This window comes from Convolutriloba macropyga, chromosome 7 (assembly GCF_964194025.1).
Source record: "Convolutriloba macropyga chromosome 7, txConMacr16.3, whole genome shotgun sequence".
In the NCBI taxonomy this organism is placed as follows: Eukaryota; Metazoa; Xenacoelomorpha; order Acoela; family Convolutidae; genus Convolutriloba; species Convolutriloba macropyga.
In genome coordinates this window covers 60,410,555-60,430,899 of record NC_134474.1, presented here as the reverse complement: position 1 = coordinate 60,430,899, position 20,345 = coordinate 60,410,555, and the positions used below count along the sequence as shown (strand labels likewise).

General features: G+C 35.5%; 1 protein-coding gene across 1 annotated transcript; it reads right to left on the bottom strand.

Annotated features, from left to right (window-relative positions):
• Positions 1-5,979: 5,979 nt before the first annotated feature.
• On the bottom strand, positions 5,980-13,744 carry LOC142342419 (uncharacterized). Its single transcript, XM_075393739.1, has 2 exons — positions 13,136-13,744; positions 5,980-6,528 (listed from the first exon to the last, which is right to left on the bottom strand). Exons 1-2 carry the CDS (start codon positions 13,720-13,722, stop codon positions 6,039-6,041), a joined length of 1,077 nt encoding a protein of 358 aa, XP_075249854.1. The 5' UTR covers positions 13,723-13,744; the 3' UTR covers positions 5,980-6,038.
• Positions 13,745-20,345: the final 6,601 nt, after the last annotated feature.

Sequence of the window (20,345 nt, the reverse complement as noted above, 5' to 3'; positions counted from 1 at the left end):
CAAATTTTACAAGTGATCAATTCGCTTTGAACTTCAAGAACAACTTCAGTACACTATGCAATTCAAAGACCACAAAAGCCATCTCAGAGCCTCCAGTGCAACTTAACGGCCCCTGGATTCAATCTCGTTTTGAAAGCTCAAAGTCGAAAAAAGTGTGAGCACATCTTTCAAAAAAGACAGCACCAACACTCCAAATTCTTAGGATCGCAACAATAGCCAGCCGCAAAGACGACGAGAATATTACAAGTATGCCAATGCGAACTTCAAAATCTGATTTGTATAAAGGCACAGTGTTTGCACAAATTTGCACAAAACTTAACCTTAGGAATTGCTCTGCACCAACAAAATCTTAACCTTATTAGAAAATGAAAAGTTTCTAATGTCTAATTCAACTTCATCTACGCAATTTCCCCAAGGCACTGTAAAAGCTTTAAATAGATAGTAACTGTTAAAAATTTTGAAATGTGATCCTAAGAGCAGCCACTCAAAAAACAGACAATGATCAAAGATTTTGAAAAAATTTTTTATTACAGAAAATTACTCTGAAAAAAATTTTTTTATTACAGAAATAACCGCGAAATAAAAAAACATAGCAGGACAATTCCTGACGTACAATTCAAAGAATTTTCATTGACTAAACAGAAAACTAGACCAAGAACGGACTATGAATGGATTGGGAAAACCGTTTAGAAAAAAATCCGATCTTAAAAATCGAAAAACCAGTAAAAATCAAAGTGAAATTGCCGCATGTGAACAAAAAACCAATAGCGAGAAAGCGAATTTTTGTTCAAACACCCTTTTCTCACTCTACTTTAAATTAAGAGCGAAAAAATTTCACGCCGCAAAACCACTCGCTTTTTCGATCCACTTCCTGTTTAGGCGTGACCAAAATCACTACTCCAATTTGACTTCAAAAACCATGAAAATGTGTGAACAGATCTTAAAAAAAAAGATAGCGCCCCAATACAATTCAAATTCTTTGAATTGTAAAAAAACAGTTGTTCTCAGCATTGTAAATAGTAGAAGAAAAATATAGCAGCTTTTTAAAAGAACAATCGCTTAACGAAATTTGAACTTCCTGTAATGATATTTGTGTCATTCTACAAACTTCACAAATCAAGAAGAATCACAACGCTTCTTGAGTGTAATTTTATCCGATTTTTCAGACTAAAGGACAAAGTTATTAAAACGTTGTTCAAAAATGGTTTACATGAGTAACCAGCCAAGACTTCCAAAAAAAGAATAATTAATCAACGTACGGAAAAACAAGATGCCAAAATGAAGATTAAAAACAATGCTAAAAATTATGACAAAACCGACTAAGGCTGGAAATACATCATTCAAACGACTGGCGAGGGATTGGGGTTTTGAGTAGCTACCTCATTCCTAGGAAGGCTACCCTCCCCATGTGAACGAGGAAGGATCAAAAACAGCCAAAATTGAAAGTAGAATCACGACAGTTAACTTCCTCAGATTTGTTAAAACGTATACTGAGAGACTACCGATGACCTAAGAGCTCCATAACAATTAATTCTCTTGACAAAATTGATCAAGCAAAAAATACCAACGGGACCCAAATAACTGGTACAAACTTTGAGAGCAATGATAAAAGTTTCGTTTAATTTTTGTCTCTCCTAATTTCCTATGCTCCCGTCAAAACACAGGCCAAAAAGCATTAAATAAAGCTTACACGAATCGGAGTCTCTCAGTCTAATAGGAGTAAAAGACTGACTATACTTGGCAAACGATTTTTGCAAGTTGTCACAAACCTCAAAATTATCTAAGAGAACAGAAGACAACAGAAGTATAAGCTGATGAAAAATATTAGTAATGACATCAGAATTTACGTTTAATATTAACTCTCAAGATCCCAGAAAATTTTTTAAAAAATCTATTAACTAGAGATGAAAACATCTTGTTAGATCAGATATCACCAGAAGCTTTGCTTCTATCGAAACGGCTGCCATTAACAGATTTCTCTTTAAATGTTGTGCAGTTCTCTCTTTTCAAATCTCCGCTTATCTTTTTTTTCAAAAATTCATGAATTTATCACCAGATTTCTGTTATTTAAACTCTAAAATGACTTCAGTAAGGCTCTCGACGAACTCAGCATCTTGACGCCCTCAGGCGTTTCCAATTTAGCCCGTTTCTCAAGAAAAAAGACACAAAATTAGGTTGTCAGACGGAAAAGCAGGCAGACAAAAAATTGGTAGTACAAAAACCTCATTAAGAACAACAGAACTAAAATATTCGATATAACATTTGTTTGAGATCAATTAACAAGTGAGCAGAAGCTGCCCCATTCAGCTAATATGAGACCTAAATCTGAGCGCTGCGTTACGGCTAGAACGATGTACAGGGGTGGTGATTGGGGGAGGGGAAGAAGTGGGGGTAGGGGTGGGGAGGGGGGGAGGGGAAGAAGTGGGGGTAGGGGTGGGGAGGGGAAGAGGGTAGGGGTGGGTGGGGGAAGAGTGAGTGGGCGGTGAAATGGGTGGGGAGTGAAGTGGCCTTTCACACCATAAATTTATGTCCCCAAAACAGTTTCAGTATCGCATCGCCGAGACTCTGGGAGGACTTAATGCTCTACGCTCGTTATATGTTTATCTCGTTTTTGACGACGAAAACAAAAAGGTCAGATGAAAAATCATTAGTCTTTGGCAATCTTTGGGTGCTAACGTTGGTGATTAAATCGGGTCTATTCCATTAAAGCCTTCTTAGCTCGGTAATCCTATAACATACAATGCCCCCCCCCGTTGCGGTAATTATATCATAACCGGGCCCCTCATTTCGTGGAGGGTTATAATGTGAAACAACCAATAAGCAAATTAAAAAAACTTAATTCTTATTTAAACTTAGAAATTGTCTACACAGTGAATTAGTGCTTCCTGAAAGCCAAGCCGGCAAATTGCCGGAAATTTGCCGCCGTTGAGCCGCTTGACGCACATTGAGATTGGAACAGAAAGAAAAAATTAGAGATCGAAATTGACAAACTAAGTGAAAAGATGTTCATATTTGGAGTGTAAATTCTGCATATTCGGTTAGATTCTAAAATTAAATTGAACTCAGCTTTTAAACTGAAGGCTATTAAGCATAATACTAATGCCAGCTAGCAATCGCATCAATGAACTTTGATAACATAATGCACAACGGCTTAATGACCTAGCTTCATATGTGTATCCAGTTTCTTTCGATTTTGCTCTTTTACCTTTGACCGTATTCACTACATTAGGTAATTCAGTACAGGAAAGGATTTTAAATCCATTCAGTTGAAACAGTGAGTGAAGTAAGTCAAGCGTGAAAACCGTGGCTTACGTAAAACAAAAAAAAGTGATCAAAAGGTAAAGCCAAATAAAAAAACCATAGCCGGAAGACTTCCGGAAAAAACTCGGAGTACAAAAATGAGTGCCCTAGTTAAAATAATGAACCTCCTAATTGATAAGGCTACTCAATTTGAAACAATAACAGGCGAAATAACAACGGAAGTGTAACTGACAACAAAAATTGATAAAGAATCTCATTAAAAATTTTTCATTACGAATTGCGGCTCCAAAACCACTACTGGCAAAAATCCTTTCGTTCTAATTCGATAAATGGGAGCGAAAACCGTGGGAGTAGAAAAATTAGGTAGTGTCGGGAAAAAATTTTCGACAGAACATTTGAACAAAATTATCCGATATTAAAATGCTTTTTCCCATCTATCATTCGGCAACAAAATTCTGACTGCTTCTGTTCAGAAACATACCCGCTCAACATCTGGCAAAAACTTGAACAAAAAAGCAAAGAAAAAAGAACCCGAAAAAAGTAACAAAACTATTATTTATTTCAGCGAAGTGCCCTCTCTGACCTTCAATGGAACCTTTTAGGAGCCAAACCTACAGAACAGATCAAAAGTACAACACAATTGAACAAGAAAAACAATAGCCAGAAACTTAAAAAAACGCCAAAAATTGTCAAAAACTTGATTAAATTTACTCAATTATCTTCAAAAAAACAACTCAAAATCAATGAAAATTATATCGTAAAGCCACTAAAACCATTAAGACAGCCAATTTACACCACAGGACTCCACAGATGCTATATAAATTTGAACGAAAAGCTGCTAAGAAAAGAGTACATTGCAAAACAGTGAAAAAAATTGCTCAAAGTTGAATCATAAACATCATTTTTGATTCGGATTGTCAAATGCACTGTGGCTAGTTTGGGTAATCAGTAAAAAAAACATCTTTGAAGGAAAAAATGGTGTTTAAACTAAAAAACTGCCTCACGTGATCAAAAACTTCGCTCTCTTAACGAAATTTTTTGACGCCCACTTTTCTCGCTCTCTCAAAAACATAGCATGAACAGAAAACCACTCTCTCTTCTCTTTGCCTTTAGCAATTTGAACTAAACACTTCCTGTTTCAAATACACTCCAACAAAATGACCGATCAAAATCATAGCCGAAAGAATTCCGGAAAAGATTCGAAGATACCTTTGCCAAAAAGCAGCCAGCTGAATTTCTAGTTTCTGATTGCAGCAAGACTGAATAATGAAGAGGGAGGACTATCTTAATTCAGAAAAGAAAACAAAATTTAACTAAAAAGTAATTTAAACAAAAAAACAAAAATTCAGATAATTTTTTAGTTTGTGTAAGTACAAATAAAAAAGGAAAACAATGTGAGGGAGACAATTTAATTGCTCACACAAATTAGGACATACCAAAAAATATCTCTAATTTTGAAGAAAGCGAAATTCAGATAAAACTCAATATTCTGCATTTTTGTCAAAATTTAATTAAACATAGCCGGCAGATTGCCGGAATAGCTGCGAAAGAATAGACCTGCGTGCCATAAAATAGAGATAGAAACAGATACAGATCTAAATGGAAAAAAAATTGACGCCGCCGCTAAAAAAACTAGGCTAAAAAACATTCAGCGATAAACCAATAAAGCTTGTTAAAATTCATTCCACAGTAGCCTCGTATTAGGGACCTTTACTGCACATATGAGTTCCTTTGACCTTAAAAAAATTCAAATTAAACCTAAGTTTTAAAGTGCAAAAGTCATTTTATTGAGTGAGGTAAGTCACGTATGATCAAAATCTAATCACGCAAATAACCTAAAACTTTCGCTAAAGCGAGTGAGAAATGACGTCACGCGCGCAAATGCTGTTAGTGAGAAGAAGAAGTCATTCAGAAAATTTGACTTTTTCAGCTTTGCTGTGTGAACAAATGTAAAACGAAAAAAAGGGCGTTAGACGACGAAACAAAAAAAACCAAGAGCACCGCAATATAGCTACGCTCAGCTTACAGCTTCGCAGCTATAAAAAATTGCTTGGTACCAACAAACCTGTAATAAAATGGTAATAGAAACTGCCCATGAGCATAATGCTTATATTCAATGAAAAGTAAAATTATTACAAAAACTAGGCCAGAAATTGATAAAAATAGCCTTAAAATCGGAGAAATAGTTGATAAACCTTCAAATTAGCGTAAAACTCTTTAATTACCAAAAACCTTCGAAACGCTACCAAAACTATCTTAAAACTATAACTGTAGTCTGAAATCTCCTAGACAATATAGAAGCACCGAAAAAAAAACGCTTGAAAAAGCCGCACGTGAACAAAAAATTGCTCGCTTAAAATTTTATCACACATTTGCTCGCCTAAAATTTTATCACATCTACATTTCTCGCTCTGTATCAAAAGAAGGCATGGACAAAAGAACCCTTCGAATTTGCTCGCTAAAACATTTTTGACTATTTTTATTCACTCCCTGAACATCCGGTTTTCTTGCTCGTTCACTTATCAAAAAAAACAGAAAAACATAAAGCCTATTCGAGTCTTAAAAGACGCACCACCAATACTCCTCGCAAGAAAAGGAGATGTAAAAAAAGGAGAGCGACTATATAATAGGCGTTGAGAGGCTGACGGCGGCTATTAATAATCAACGTATGATGGTTTAACTGAAGTATGATTCTGTTTTTTGGAACTTCAGGCAAAATTAAATGGAAGAAAAATAAATTCAAAAATAGAACGGGAACGGAAACAAGTACTAACTATCTAACCATCAGCCAAATCATGTTGATCAAAATAGCGAGTTATAATCAATATTATCAAATTCAAAGCAGCCAAATCTTTTGTATAGTTTGCTTCATTAATATTCAATGACATCCGCAACTTTTTACAAAGTCTGCAAAGTTGTCGAAGAGAAAAAACGGTATCAGGGCTAACTGGCTTTTCCAAAACTGCCAGTAAAGAATAAATCCAGAGGCAATTTGAGCTGTTCAAGGTGTAATTTGTGACAGTAGAATTACTGGAATAATTCTGGTCATCTCCAAACCATTCGTAATGCCAAGCTAGAAGACATTCCACTGCCTTCTGGGGCAGAAAGGCCATAAATGACAAAACGGGTTCTCTGATAGGCTTGTCGCTTTCAAGGATTAATTCATTTCGCTCATTCAGCACCTCATTTGCACTATCGTTTTCATCGTCTTCACTTGACTCGCCCTGTTCGTCTGTTTCTGATACGCTGTTTGTGTCTTCACGAGGCCTAAAAATATTTTGAACTCAGTAATTCAAAATATATCACATTCGAAGGAAAGGTTCGCAATACAAACAGCAAATTTATTTTTATCAACACAACAAACATACCCGGCAGATTGCCGGAAAATAGCCGCTGTTGATTCCAATAAGCATGATTGGGATTGAAAGAATAGAAGATATCGAAAAAAAAATTTTTGTACAAAAACATTTTTTAAGTCCGATTTATTTTGATGGCATTTCGTAGTTGAACATACTTCTGTTTCTTAGAGAGAGGCTACAGGGACTAATATCAATACCAATAAGCATAAGAGATGGTAACTAAGACTTATAGGAACGACGTTCAAATAGCGGGCATCTAAAATTGGGCTTTATGGGTTTATCCCGTTTCTATTTCTGACCTCAATTTTTTATTCTGACTCTGTTCATTTTGAATTGCTTTGCTGAGCAACTGATGTTCAAATTCACTTTTAGCAGAATGAGAGAAGAGAGAAACTAGCCTAGAATAGTCAAAAAGATTTCACGCAAAATGCTGAAAAAGCGGCAAAATGGTAAAGCGAAAAAAATTTCGACGAAGTAAAAAAAACATAGGAGAAGTCCTGACGTACAATTCAAAGAATTTTCATTGACTAAAAAAATTAGACCTAAAACGGACTATGAATGGATTAGAAAAACCATTTAGAAAAAAATCCTATCCAAAAAATCAAAAAAAGAGTAAAAATCGAAGTGAAATTGCCGCATGTGAACAAAAAAAACCACTAGCGAGAAAGCGAATTTTTGTCCAAACACAGTTTTCTCAAAAATTAGAGCAAAAAATTTCACGCAGCAAAACCACTCGCTTTTTCGCTCTTCTTCCTGTTTCAGCGTGACCAAAATCACTACTCTAATTTGACTTTAAAAATCATGAAAATGTGTGCACAGATCTTAAAAAAAAGACAGCGCCCCAATACAATTCAAATTCTTTGAATTGTAAAAAATAGGAGCGCAATAATAGCCGGCTGAGAAGATGAGCTGAACTTTCTGTGCTGAGATATCTTAGCCCTACAAATCAGAGGAAAGTGCCAAGTTAACAGTCTTCTGAAAAAACAAAAATTTTCATTAAAGATTAAAAATTGCATTATTTTCCAATTTTTCACCTCTAAAACGGTTATATAAAACTAAAAGTGAGCTGCTCATAACCCAAAGGTACGTATACAAGAGAGTAAAATGCTATTTTGTTTGCAGAAAACGCAATAAGAATTATCAGCAGAGGGAAAAAATGAAACATAGCTGGCAATTTGCCAGAAAATAGCCGCAATAGATTCGCAGATCGCCAGTCTAAAAAAAACAGTAAAAAAGACAGACCAAAAAAATTTGTCTTTTCATTGAAAGGCTGATCTGTTATATTTTGATTAAAAATCTGTATAAGTTATTGCTGTCTCTATTAGCTGATCTCAATTAACCTTCATTTAGAGTGACACCCATTTGACCTTATCTCTTTGAATTAAAGTAAATAAAAGTCAATTTCAAAGTGAGGAAGTCATTTTTGAGAGTGAGAAAAGTCAAGTGTGACCAAAAATTTAATCACGCGAATGAACAAAAAAACTCGCTCCACTCAGAGCGAAAAATGACGTCACGCATGCAATTCAGTTGAAATTGCATGAACGAATGAACAAAAAAATGGCTGTGACGTCATATGGTCGTAACAAAAATCATGACGACGAAATAAAAAAAAAACATAGCAGGACAAGTCCTGACGTACAATTCAAAGAATTTTCATTGACTAAACAGAAAACTAGACCAAGAACGGACTATGAATGGATTGAGAAAACCATTTAGAAAAAAATCCGGTCCAAAAAATTGAAAAAAATGTAAAAATCAAAGTGAAATTGCCGCATGTGAACAAAAAACCAATAGCGAGAAAGCGAATTTTTGTTCAAACACCGTTTTCTCACTCTACTTTAAATTTAGAGCGAAAAAATTTCACGCCGCAGAACCACTCGCTTTTTCGCTCCACTTCCTGTTTCGGCGTGACCAAAATCACTACTCCAATTTGACTTCAGAAATCATGAAAATGTGTGAACAGATCTTAAAAAAAAGACAGCGCCCCAATACAATTCAAATTCTTTGAATTGTAAAAAACCAAGAGAAGGCCAATAATAGCCCCAGCTATCGCTGTGCGACTATTAAAAACAAACTATTGAATCTAATTTTTCCTTATTTTTAACTCGGAAACAGTAAAAAGCATCTTTTGGCAGTTAAAAAATAGATCACATATTATTAGTATGCAGACCAAATAGGAAAGTTGCTCTTTCAAATTCCTTATCTGAGAAAATAATACCATTCTTAAGTAAATTTATAGTTTAAAGTTTTTGGACAAAAGTGACAAAAATCCAAACTTGTTATTTTCAAGTTTTGTAATCATTTTGGGAAGCCATGACTATCTTGATCTTGTGAGATACTTAGGGAGGATATCATGCATTGGCGGATAAATTTCCAAATTGGCTTAGTTATTTGGCGCATAATCTATGCTAAAACAGTGATCCCTTTTTGTTGCTCCAATCGTGTATTTCAACATTATGAGAAAAAGAACTTTGGTAATACTGTCGGGTTTTTAAATTTAATTTAAAAAACGCCAATGCAAGGAATGGTGTGAAATGTTAAAATGCTGCAGAAGTGTATACCTGTTCTCAGCCCAAAAGCTGTCAACTATTGGACACAATATTTGAGGATCTCATGCTTGAAAAAAAAAACAACGAAATCGACCAGAACTCGAAGATCATTAAACGTGTCCTTCACCGAAAACATTGCAGAGCATGTAAGATTCAGTCCGAATCAATTTTATTGCTGCCCAAATATCGACGCCACAATTTAAAACAAAAGTCGGCATCTAAGATTGCATCAAAAGTACTAAAGCAAGTAAAATGCTAAATTTGTATTACTCCAAAAAAATGAATCAAAACCCATATTTTAACATAAACAAAAAACTCAAAAATATAAATACGGACAACTAAGAGCAAATGAAAACACGAAGGCCACCGAAGGATTCTCCAAATGGCTGCGAATAGAAGTAGTAAAATAGTTCGTGAAAAACTTCTACTAATTAGCAAAGTTTTTCGCAACAACCGACTATTTAGATAACATTGGAATCGACGATGCCGCTTTTTCCAATTGTAAAGTAAAATTTCAACATTGAAATTAAAAATATAACACTATCCATGCAAAACAGTGCAGTTGAAAGAATTATTAAACTTTAATAAAATACATCAAGTCTTGCAAAGAAGAAGGCATGAATCTCACAGAAGCGACCTTAACTTACGTTTTTCTTACTATGGTCGCATTAAAACGACCTCATAACAGACATTTTGGTAAAACTCAATACTAATGCTTTCTCGAATTAACTTTCCCATAGCTGACTGAGGGCTAACCACTACCAAATTGGTGTAAAACTCAGCTTGAGATCGAACAAAAATTTCGGGCGCTGACAGTTTTCTGCGCAACCACATCAAAAACGAATCAAATCTAATGTACAAGCTTGAAACAATAAATTTATATGTTAAAACAGTGCGTGATTCATAATGTTTCAGCCTTGAATGATAATTCTTCAGGCCAGGTTTAGTTTTTCCAAGTTTCCCAAGATTCAGACGGTCAGGCTATATTAATAGTAGTCGTTAAGGCTGTACGATAATCCCTGGGGATAAGAGACCCATGTAGCAGGTCCACAATTAGCTCAGGTTAAGTTATTGCGAGCTTTTGCAGCGACCAAATTTGATGACAATTCTCCATGTACATTAAACATAGCCGGCATATTACCGGAAAACAGCCGCGATAGATGCTTGTGGCTATGACCACCAGTCCTTTAATAGACCACTAGACTTTTGGAATTAGATTCGTACTGTCATTCTCATGAGACACATAGGCTCTATAAGGAGAAAGCCCTAATAGGCCTTTTCAAAATTAATATTCGAAATCAAAAACTATAATAATCGACTCTAATAATCAAGAATTAGGGCATATATGTTTGGCACTGCTTAGATGCACACTATTGAGTTCTGAAGTCATTTTTTGAGTGAGGCGAGTCGTGCAATTGACCTGAAAGCAGCAATGACGTGACGAACATAAATTTTAACTGCAAAGCAGTAGAATTCACTGAAGTCATTGAAAAAGTCAATACCAAGAAGTCAGGGTAAGACGAAACAAAAATCTGTTAGACGAAGTAAAAAAAAACAACAAGAAAAGTCCTGACGTAAAATTCAAAGAATTTTCATTGAATAAACACAAAAACTAGACCTAGAATGGACAATGAGTGAATTGAGACAACCATTAAAAAAATCAGATCGAAAATAAGAAAAAACAGAAAATCAATGTCAAAATGCCGCATGTGAACAAAAAAAAACCACTAGCGAGAATTGAAAACTTAATTCAAACAAAAAAAAAGGTCTAGAATGAGCTGTGAATGGATTGAAAACCATTTAGAAAAAAATCCGATCCAAAAAATTGAAAAAACAGTAAGAAATCAAAGTGAAATTGCCGCATGTGAAAAAAAACCACTACCGAGAAACCGAATTTTTGTTCAACCAGCGTTTTCTCACTTTAATTTGAAACTAGAGCGAAAAATATTCACGCCACAAAACCACTCGCTTTTTCGCTCCACTTCCTGTTTCGGCGAGACCACATTTGACTTCAAAAATCATGAAATTGTGTGAACAGATCTTAAAAAACATAGCCAGAAGAATACCGGAAACAACTCGAAGGAGAAAATTGCCCAAAAGTATGACTAAACAACTATTGTGAACCCTAAGCCCCCACAAATTCAATTAAAAAAATAAGGGAGAATCGAAACTGCATTCAAAAACAAATTGAACAAAAAACTAACAAAAAAAGAACACAAAAAACAATAAGTTTTTTTATAGTACAAAAAAACAAAGCCGAAAAATAATGGGCAAGTCATAAAAGGCTAAAAAAACTTATCTAAGACTTAAAAAAAGAAAAACTGCAAAAAAATAAGAAAAATGGTTTAAAATTTCTCAATTTTTCTGTCAAATTTTCCAAGAAAAAAATGTTCTATACCAACAAAATTTAAATCAATTGGTATCTGAAAATTCCGTAAGTAACAGGCTTCTATTCAAATCCCACTTAAAGCAGTAAAACAAAAAAAACAGACAAAAAATTAGTAAATTTTGACTTAAAAATCAGCAAAACTGATCAAAAACCTCTAAATTAGCATTAAACTCAAATTAAATACTTAAAACCTTCAATTCCTATCAAAACAAGACTAATACTAATAGAATATCATAATCAAACCTCTTAACGATCAAATTCGCAAAAAACTGCTTTTAAAAGCCGCACGTGAACAAAAAAAATTTTGCTCGCTTGGAGAAAATTTTTTCACACATCAATTTCTCGCTCTCTCAAAAACAGCGGTCTGAACAAAAACCGCTCTCTTTTCGCTCCGCTCTTCACTTTTGTTCAGCACCGAAATCAATCCCAATTTTTTCACGCGTTTCATTTCGCTCTTCAAAAATCACTCCAATAGAATTGATTAAAACATAGCCGGAAGAATTCCGGAAACAACTCGAAGTGGAAATCCACTTGAATGCCATCCAACTACTCATCAGACAACACGCACCTCTAACAAATTACGACTCTCTTGAAATAAAACCATAAAACAAAAAGTAAAAAAAATCAAATCTATTAAAATATGATAAGAAATCTGTCATAAATTGATACCCCAAAAACTATATCTGCCACAGCTAGTAACTACTTAAACCACTTAGGAGATTTTTTAAAAATACGTGCAGCCAAATCATGAAATAAGCTCTTACAAACAACTTTGACTAAAAAACTGAAAAAAAAATATTTTTTAATATTACAAAAGCACATAAATCTCAACAAAAATTCTTTTCAGCCAATAGGGTACACAGATACTCGCAAAACAATAGGCAAGTCTTAATAGGTTAAGAAACTTGTCTAATGAACAAAAAAACCGAAAAACTGAAAAACCGAAAAATTAACAAAATTAGTTTCAATTTTCGACATTTTTCGTCATAATTCTCAACAAAAAAACTTCATATCCAAAAAACTGTAACCACGTGTTAACTAAATTGCTCAAGTATTAGGGGTATCTTCAAACCCATTTGAGGCAGTAAAACAAAACAGTAGCAAAAAAAATCGTAAAAATTAGCCCAAAAATCAGCAAAATACATGAAAAACATCCGAATTAGCATCAAATTCATGTAAAATTTCAGAAACCTTCAAACCACTACCACTACCACTACCATCGCACATTTCTGAATTTTCCCAATTTAATTTAACCAATTGCTGCCTATTATCAAGGTAAGACGCAATTAGCTGAAACAGTTAATGCGCCAACTTCAAATTTAAGCAGTTTCTTTACCAATTAATCATTGACATGGTTGCCATGATGTATTTATGAGGGTTAGGTAAACCGAGAAATGAGAGTAATTTTTCAACCACCTATGTGTTGAAATCTTCTCCATATTTTGATGGATAGCTAGAAATGTAGCTAGGAAACATGACCTACCATTATAATGCCATGTAACCAAAATTAACATGAACTTTGTCCAATTACAAACTTTTTAAACTTTGTTGCATGTGGAATATGATTATTTTCTTACGTCGTTGATAACTTTGCTCTCATCTCTTCTTTCAGCTTTAGATACCACTGTCGTTTCCTCAATTTCTTCGGAATTGTTTCAATGTCAATAATATCACAGGCAAAGTCTTTCCCATAGAGCTCACAGCACCAAATGAACTCATTGTTTGCACTGGGAATGTTTGGACCTCGTTCGTTATTTTCTTTAATTCTTGCTTTCAAAATCTCGACATAATGATAGAGCATAATGAACTGTTCCAATTGTTTTACTTGCCACTCTTCAGAGGGGAACCGATCCTGGTCTGAAGAAACAACAGAAGAATCACTAGACAGTTTTGAGTCAGGCGAGTTCATAACTTGAGCATATAACCTCATGGTGGGACCCAGTTGTTTCTTATATCCCGCACTTTGCCGTAACGAACACGGCGAAGCAACTGCAACATCTGGGAAATTTTTAGCTTCTCTCATTACGCTTCTTAGATAGCTGGAGGCTGTAGCTAAGTCACTATTCCCACATCCATTATCATCGTTATCCTCATCCTCTCCCTCTATAGGAGCCAAGGCCACCTGTTGGAATCCTTCATCTTCGTTGAAACCGTCAGATTCCATATTACATTTCTGAAAGGTCCACGAAGCTGCTGCAAAGTAAAGAAGGATCTTTTCCGTTTGTGCCCCCCCCCCCCCCCAGTACGCTATGCGCCCCCAGTTACAGAGCACGTGCCATTACATAGTATATCATTATGTAAAAATATGGCACGTGCGTCTGGGGGTGCAAATTATATGTGCCCACTAAGCTGGGGGGGGGGGGGGGGGGGGGGCAAACGGAAAAGATCCAAAAAGAAAACATAGTGCTTAAAGCAAACAATGCGGGTTGGCTTGCAGCTCTAAATATTTTTATCATGGATTATTATAGGCAACTAAGGCAAGTTAAATTCAGACAAATTAATAAATGTGATAAATTACTTTATAAAACCAAAGCAAGGAGGCTCGGTAATATGCGTTTGCACAATGTTCCGACCCCGCTCATCCCAATTTTTGGCCTAATTCTTTGCCATGAAGAGCTTAGATGTAAAACAAGATGTTTGTGTAAAGATCTCACGATACCTGCAATTAATAAGCTCTCACGACACCTGCAATTAATAAGACAACGAGACAACACAAACAACAAAATAGAGAAAATCTGAAAAATCTGGCAAAAATTAATATCTAATTTTAAAAGCACATAGTGGAAAAATCAAAATACCACAAGATATAACTAAAATTAAAAAAAAATGACTTGTACTAGTCTACAAAGCTGGTAGTAAATAATGAACTAGATAACCAGCTGGCAAAAAGAAAGGGGCGAAGTACAAAAATCGGATCTACTGTTTTGGCCCCCAGCTTGTGCTCCCAGTCTCACGTGCTATTTTTTACATAGTAACGTGCTATATAATTTGCAATTGGGGGTCATAAAAACAATGGGGGCCGAAACAGTATAGATCCCAAAAACCCATCGCATTTTTACACCAAATAATTTCAAAATTCATAAATCTCATAAGCTTTTAACTAATAATTCTTAATAGATGAACATAAGTCTCTAGGGAAACTGTATTTGGGTATTCGGAGAGAACAATCAACAGAACAGGACTAGAAAACAACTACAGATACAAAAATTTAAAACACTTACAAAACAATCTACGAGAACAAAGTATTGAAGCCATTAACGCCATAATCAATTAATATTATACGTTATTATTTCATTTTCTTTTTATATTATTTCAGTAAAAACTTAAACGAAAACTTATATATGACCACTCGGGTCTCAATTGAAAATCAATAGGACGTGTTTATATTTCTAATATTCAAAAGGACAAAAAGAAACTCAATAATTTACCAATCAAAAAAACTTTAAGACAACGCATAGTGACCAAGATATAAAACATCGACTGTAACATAAAACTTTAAAAAGAGGTTGAAGTTTTAATCACAAAAAAGGGGGATGGCACCTATCATTGATGAGACTACCTCTCAAGACTACGAAAAGAGGAACAAATAATGAAAGTTCAAAAACTCTACAACAATTGGAAGCAACCGATTTCAAAATCAAAACTATGGCCCAATTGAAAAAGGTGCCGTAACCCATCCATTGAGAAGAAGCTTTTAAGAACTCTTATTTATAAGAAAAAAATCGTACGAATACAAAATAAACATAAACAGGCAAAAACCAGAAATTACAAAATATTCGAGGAAAATTTAATTCAGTGTAAAAATTTTGTCAAATAAAACTGATTCTTTTCAACGCCAATAGGACTTCCCACCAATGTGAGAATGTGACTTAAAACACATCAACTATTGTGACCTGAGATACAACAATCACTAAATTTTAAAAACAACTCATCGTATCAGAGACACTAAAACCATTAACTCCAATTGAAGGCATTAAACTTTATTATTTAAAGCTCATTTGAAAGCTAATGATGTTATTCATTCATCAGAATAGATTCTCTGACTACAAATAACCAACAAATAAGGCAAAAAACAAAATTACATTAGAAAAAAGTCCGAATTGTCGAAGCCATCTGAAAATTTTTCGTTGCAACCAATCTATATGTTGAGCAAAGAGTCTTTTAAACGCCAGTGGTAACCTTCAATATTGTTAAAAAGTGACAAGATTTTTCTAAAGAAAAAATAAGAAACCAAATCAATTAATTTCATGAAGATCCATTTTTATATCAGGCACATTAGACATGTTGTAGTTTCTCGGTGATGTTGCAGTTTCCACATTTACAAATAATGTGCCACTTGATAATGTTCCTTACATTATTGCAACTACAGACCTGATGCAATCAAAAGTACACACATTTTTAAACTGTTTCTCTCAGAATTTGGAAACACTTTAAAAAATAGGTTGTACGAATTTTTGTTGGAAGAATTTGTCATCAGGCCTTTATAGTCTAATTTAGATTTTGTGTAGTTCTATTCGGCTATGTTGACAGGTAGTGCTTTCTTGAAAACATTCTATATTCCAATAATTGGCGTCATGTATAATTTTTCTTGAATTTTTCAAAAAGTTTGGGTTTTTGTTGAATGCGTATGAGGCATAATGAGTTATATGCCGCCAAATTTTCATCAATAACTTTTCTCATTGTTTGTTATGGCGGCAGTCTTAGATATGATTTTTGCATTTTTGGTTGAGCTCAGGTAGATTGATTCTAATAATCTTTGCCTACTTACAAATAAAGGATTGGCTCAAGTTTGAGGCCATATCACATATCACGCCTTATTTTTGCGTACGCACCTCTATTTTTTTAAAAAAAATTGAGTATAATCCATTGCAGGGTAGAGAACATGAATTAGTCTAAGTTCTTCCTCACAAAAGCAGCCAAAAAGTTTTTTGCCACAAGTTTTACCAAAGTCGGGAGCAAACATTAAAAACTAATTTTTTGAACATGAAACTTTCAATTTTTTGAGGCACATTGTAGAGCATCTTCACTAATGTTGGTTCTATTTTCACCGGACAAAATTTATCTTCTGGTACGCGTCTTTTTTCTCTCTGATTTTATATTTGTACGTTCTATATAATCGATCGTTATGTTGATCCCTGAGATCATGTTCTGCTTGCTGTAGACATTCAAAAGAGGCCCCACTCCAGTCCAATGTCTCAGTCGGTTTCCCATTCTAGAGTCTTCCTGAAGACTGTTCAACCATGCCAGGCTGTTAGCGAGTACAATGGACACCCATCATTGAACAAATATGGCCGAAAGATGTAAAATAACTTTTCTCTGTGTTGATGAAAAAGTGCGTCAGAAGTTTTTCTGATAAGACAAATTTTTTAGCAAGGTTAGGCGTTTTAGTCCATTTTTTCTCTGTTCTGGAAGTAGAGTTGAAATGTTTTGGAAGCTTGTCGGTAAGAATCGTTCTTGCCTCTCAAAACTTCGTGAGTTCAAGTAAAATCAATTAGCATTTAGGCAAATATACTGGGCATGGAAATATTTCATCGTCAGAGATTGTTTTTAGCTGTTTGAAAACCTTTATACAGCACATGTGCCATTCCTACAATAGGATTGAGTTTCATTTGAGGTCAGGAGATGGTAATTTGGCTGCACCTTACAGTGCCATGAGGATAGTATCACCCTTGTTGGAGCCTTCTTGATACAGCAACAAAATGGTGGCTAGGGACAGTTTGGATGGTGTTGAGCGTGTTTTCTGAGGCACACGACTTAATGTAGTTTATACAATTTTTATATATTCAAGCGCTACTTGTCAATTGAGGCCAATGAATGCGTTCTTAGCATATTGTTGGAGTACTGTTGTATTGTCGGTGTAAAATTTTTGACCCATGCAGTGGTAATTACCGCTTCCAAGAAAAAATTGACCGTTTGAAATGAGCTTTTTAGTGCACTTCCCAGTGATACGGCGCAGAAGTGACATTCCGTTTCCAATAGTAGAACTAGAGCAAGATTTGAACCCACTTCTTCAGGGCTTTGAATCTATTCAGTTGTCAAAATCGCTAGTTTTCTCGTTGATGTTGCAGTTTCCACGTTTACAAATAATGCGCCACTTGATAACGTTCCTCACATTATTGCAGTTACAGACCTGGTGCATTAAAAAGTACATACATTTTTGAACTGTTTCTCTCATAATTTGAAAACACTTTAAAAAAACAGGTTGTACGAGTTTTTGTTGGAAGAACTTGTCGTTAAGCCTTTATAGTCTATTTTCGATTTTGTGAAGTTCTCTTCGGCTATGTTGACAGGTAGTGCTTTCTTGAACACATTCTATATTCCAACAATCGGCGTCATGTTTTAATTTTCTTGATTTTTTCCCAAAGCTTGGGTTTTTTTAGACTGCGTATGAGTCATAATGAGTGATAGGCCGCCAACTGTTTATCAATAAGTTCTTTAATTGTTTGACATGACGACAATCTTGGATATGATTTTTGCAATTTTGGTTGAGCTCCAGTAGATTGATTATAATAATCTTTGCCTTTTGACAAATAAAGGATTCGCTCAATTTTGACGCCGTATCACACATCACGTCTTATTTTTGCAAACACACCTTTGTTTTTGTCGAAAAACAATTGAGTATAATCCATTGCAGGGTAGAGCTCAGGAATTAGTCTAAGTTCTTCCTCACAAAAGAAGTCAAAATGTTTTTTGTCACAAAGTCTTAACAACGTCGCCAGCAACCACCAAAAACCAATTTTTTGAACATGAAAATTTCAATTTTTTGAGGCATTTTGTAGAGCATCTTCACTAATGTTGGTACTATTTTAGACGGGACGAAATTTATCTTCTGGTACGCGTCTTTTTTCCCTATAGTTTTATATTTGTACGTTCCATATAATCGATCGTTATGTTGATCCCTGCCCAGGTTGAGGTCGCGCTCGAAATCGTCTCTGATCAGACCGTCCCAGACAAGTGGGACCTCTGATCAGACCGTCCCAGACCGAAGTGACCTCTGATCAGACGAGAATGCGCTCGAAGATCATTGTGCGCTCGAAGTACGATCGAAGCCGCCTCTGATCAGGCGAGTTCCAGACCGAAGTGACCCCTGATCAGACAAGTTCCAGACCATTGTCCAGACGAGTTCCAGACCATTGTTCAGACTAAAGTGCGTTCGAAATAGTCTGATCAGAGAATGATTTTAAACATGAACAAATCTCTCAATATCGTTATAATATATTCATTTCATCTATCATTTTTATCAATCTTATATTCAACTAACAAAAAACCAATCTTGAAAGTATTGTTAATGAAAGTAAATCGAAAAAAAATGATCAAAAAAATAACTGAGTATGCCATTTTTTTATGCTTTTAACTGAAAAAATGAACTTAGACAGCTCTGCATAAAAACGTCTTGATCTACTTAGATTCAAAACTTTTTCTTGAGGGGACCGGCAGTTGTTATCAGCTGGACCCCTTGGTTCTGATCAAACCCATCAGATTTTCAGATGAAGTTGCGATCAGAATGCTGTTTTATTGTTGTCTCTTACCCGAGACAACAAAAGTCCGTACGAAAACAAAAAAAACTTGAAAAAAATGTCGCTCGAATGGGTCTCTGGTCAGACTAGTGTGCGCTCGAATCGGCCTCTGATCAGACTTGTGCGCGGTTGAAACTGCCTCAGATCAGACCGTCCCAGACCAAAGTGACCTCTGATCAGACCGTCCCAGAACAAAGTGGCCTCTGATCAGGCAAGTTCCAGACCATTGTTCAGACAAAAGTGCGCTCGAAGCCTTTTCCAGACCATGTAATTCGAGCGCACCGGGAACATCTGTGCGCTCGAAACTCGTCTGATCAGGGGTCACTTCGGTCTGGCCACCTCGACCTGGGTGAGATCATGTTCTGCTTGCTGTAGACATTCCAAAGAGGCCCCACTCCAGTCCAATGTCTTAGTCGGTTTCCCATTCTATAGTCTCCCTGAAGACTGTTCAACCATGCCAGGCTGTTAGCGAGTACAATGGACATCCATCATCGAACAAATATGGCCTAAAGTTGTTTAATAATACTTTTCTCTGGGTTGATGAAAGAGTGCGTCAGAAGTTTTTCTGATAGGACAACAAGTTTTTGAGCAAGGTTAGGCGTTTTAGTCCATTTTTTCTCTGTTCTGGAGGCAGAGTTGAAATGGTTTTTCTAAGTTTGTCGTTTACAATCATTCTTGCCTCTCAACAATGTTAAGTTTTAATCGAAAAAATGGCAACAGTCTCAAACTTTCGACATTTGATCTCCTTTAAGTTTCTGGGCTCTAAATTTCGTGAGTTCAAGTAAAATCAAAAGGCACTTAGGCAAATATACTGGGCATGGAAATTATTCATCTTCAGAGAATATTTTTAGCTGTTTGAAAACTTTTATACAGCACATGGGCCATTCCTACGTTAGGGTTGAGTTCCAGTTGAGGTCAGGAGATGGTAATTTGGCTGCACCGTACAGCGCCATGACAATAGGATCTCCCTTGTTGGAGCCTTCTTGATACAGCAACAAAATGGTGGCTAGGACAGGTTGAATGGTGTTGAGTGTGATTTATGAGGCACAAGACTTAATAAAGTTTATGGAGTTTTTATAATTTCAAGCACTAATTGTCAATTTAGGCAAATGAATGCATTATCAGCATCTTTTAGGAGTCCTGCTTCATTTTCCGAGTCTTCACAAGCAGAACACATTATAATATTTGCAGTCAACCCCGCATTTTTGGCCTATGTAGTGGTGATTGCTGCTTCCAAGATAAAGTAAATCGTTTGAAATGCGCTTTTTAT

Bases quoted from the DNA above. Each gene is read 5' to 3' on its own strand.
- LOC142342419 (XM_075393739.1), bottom strand. From the start codon at position 13,722: ATGGAATCTGACGGTTTCAACGAAGATGAAGGATTCCAACAGGTGGCC. The intron at 6,529-13,135 runs GTAAGAAAATAA...AAATATTTTTAG, and splicing joins AGAGCAAAGTTATCAACGAC to GCCTCGTGAAGACACAAACA.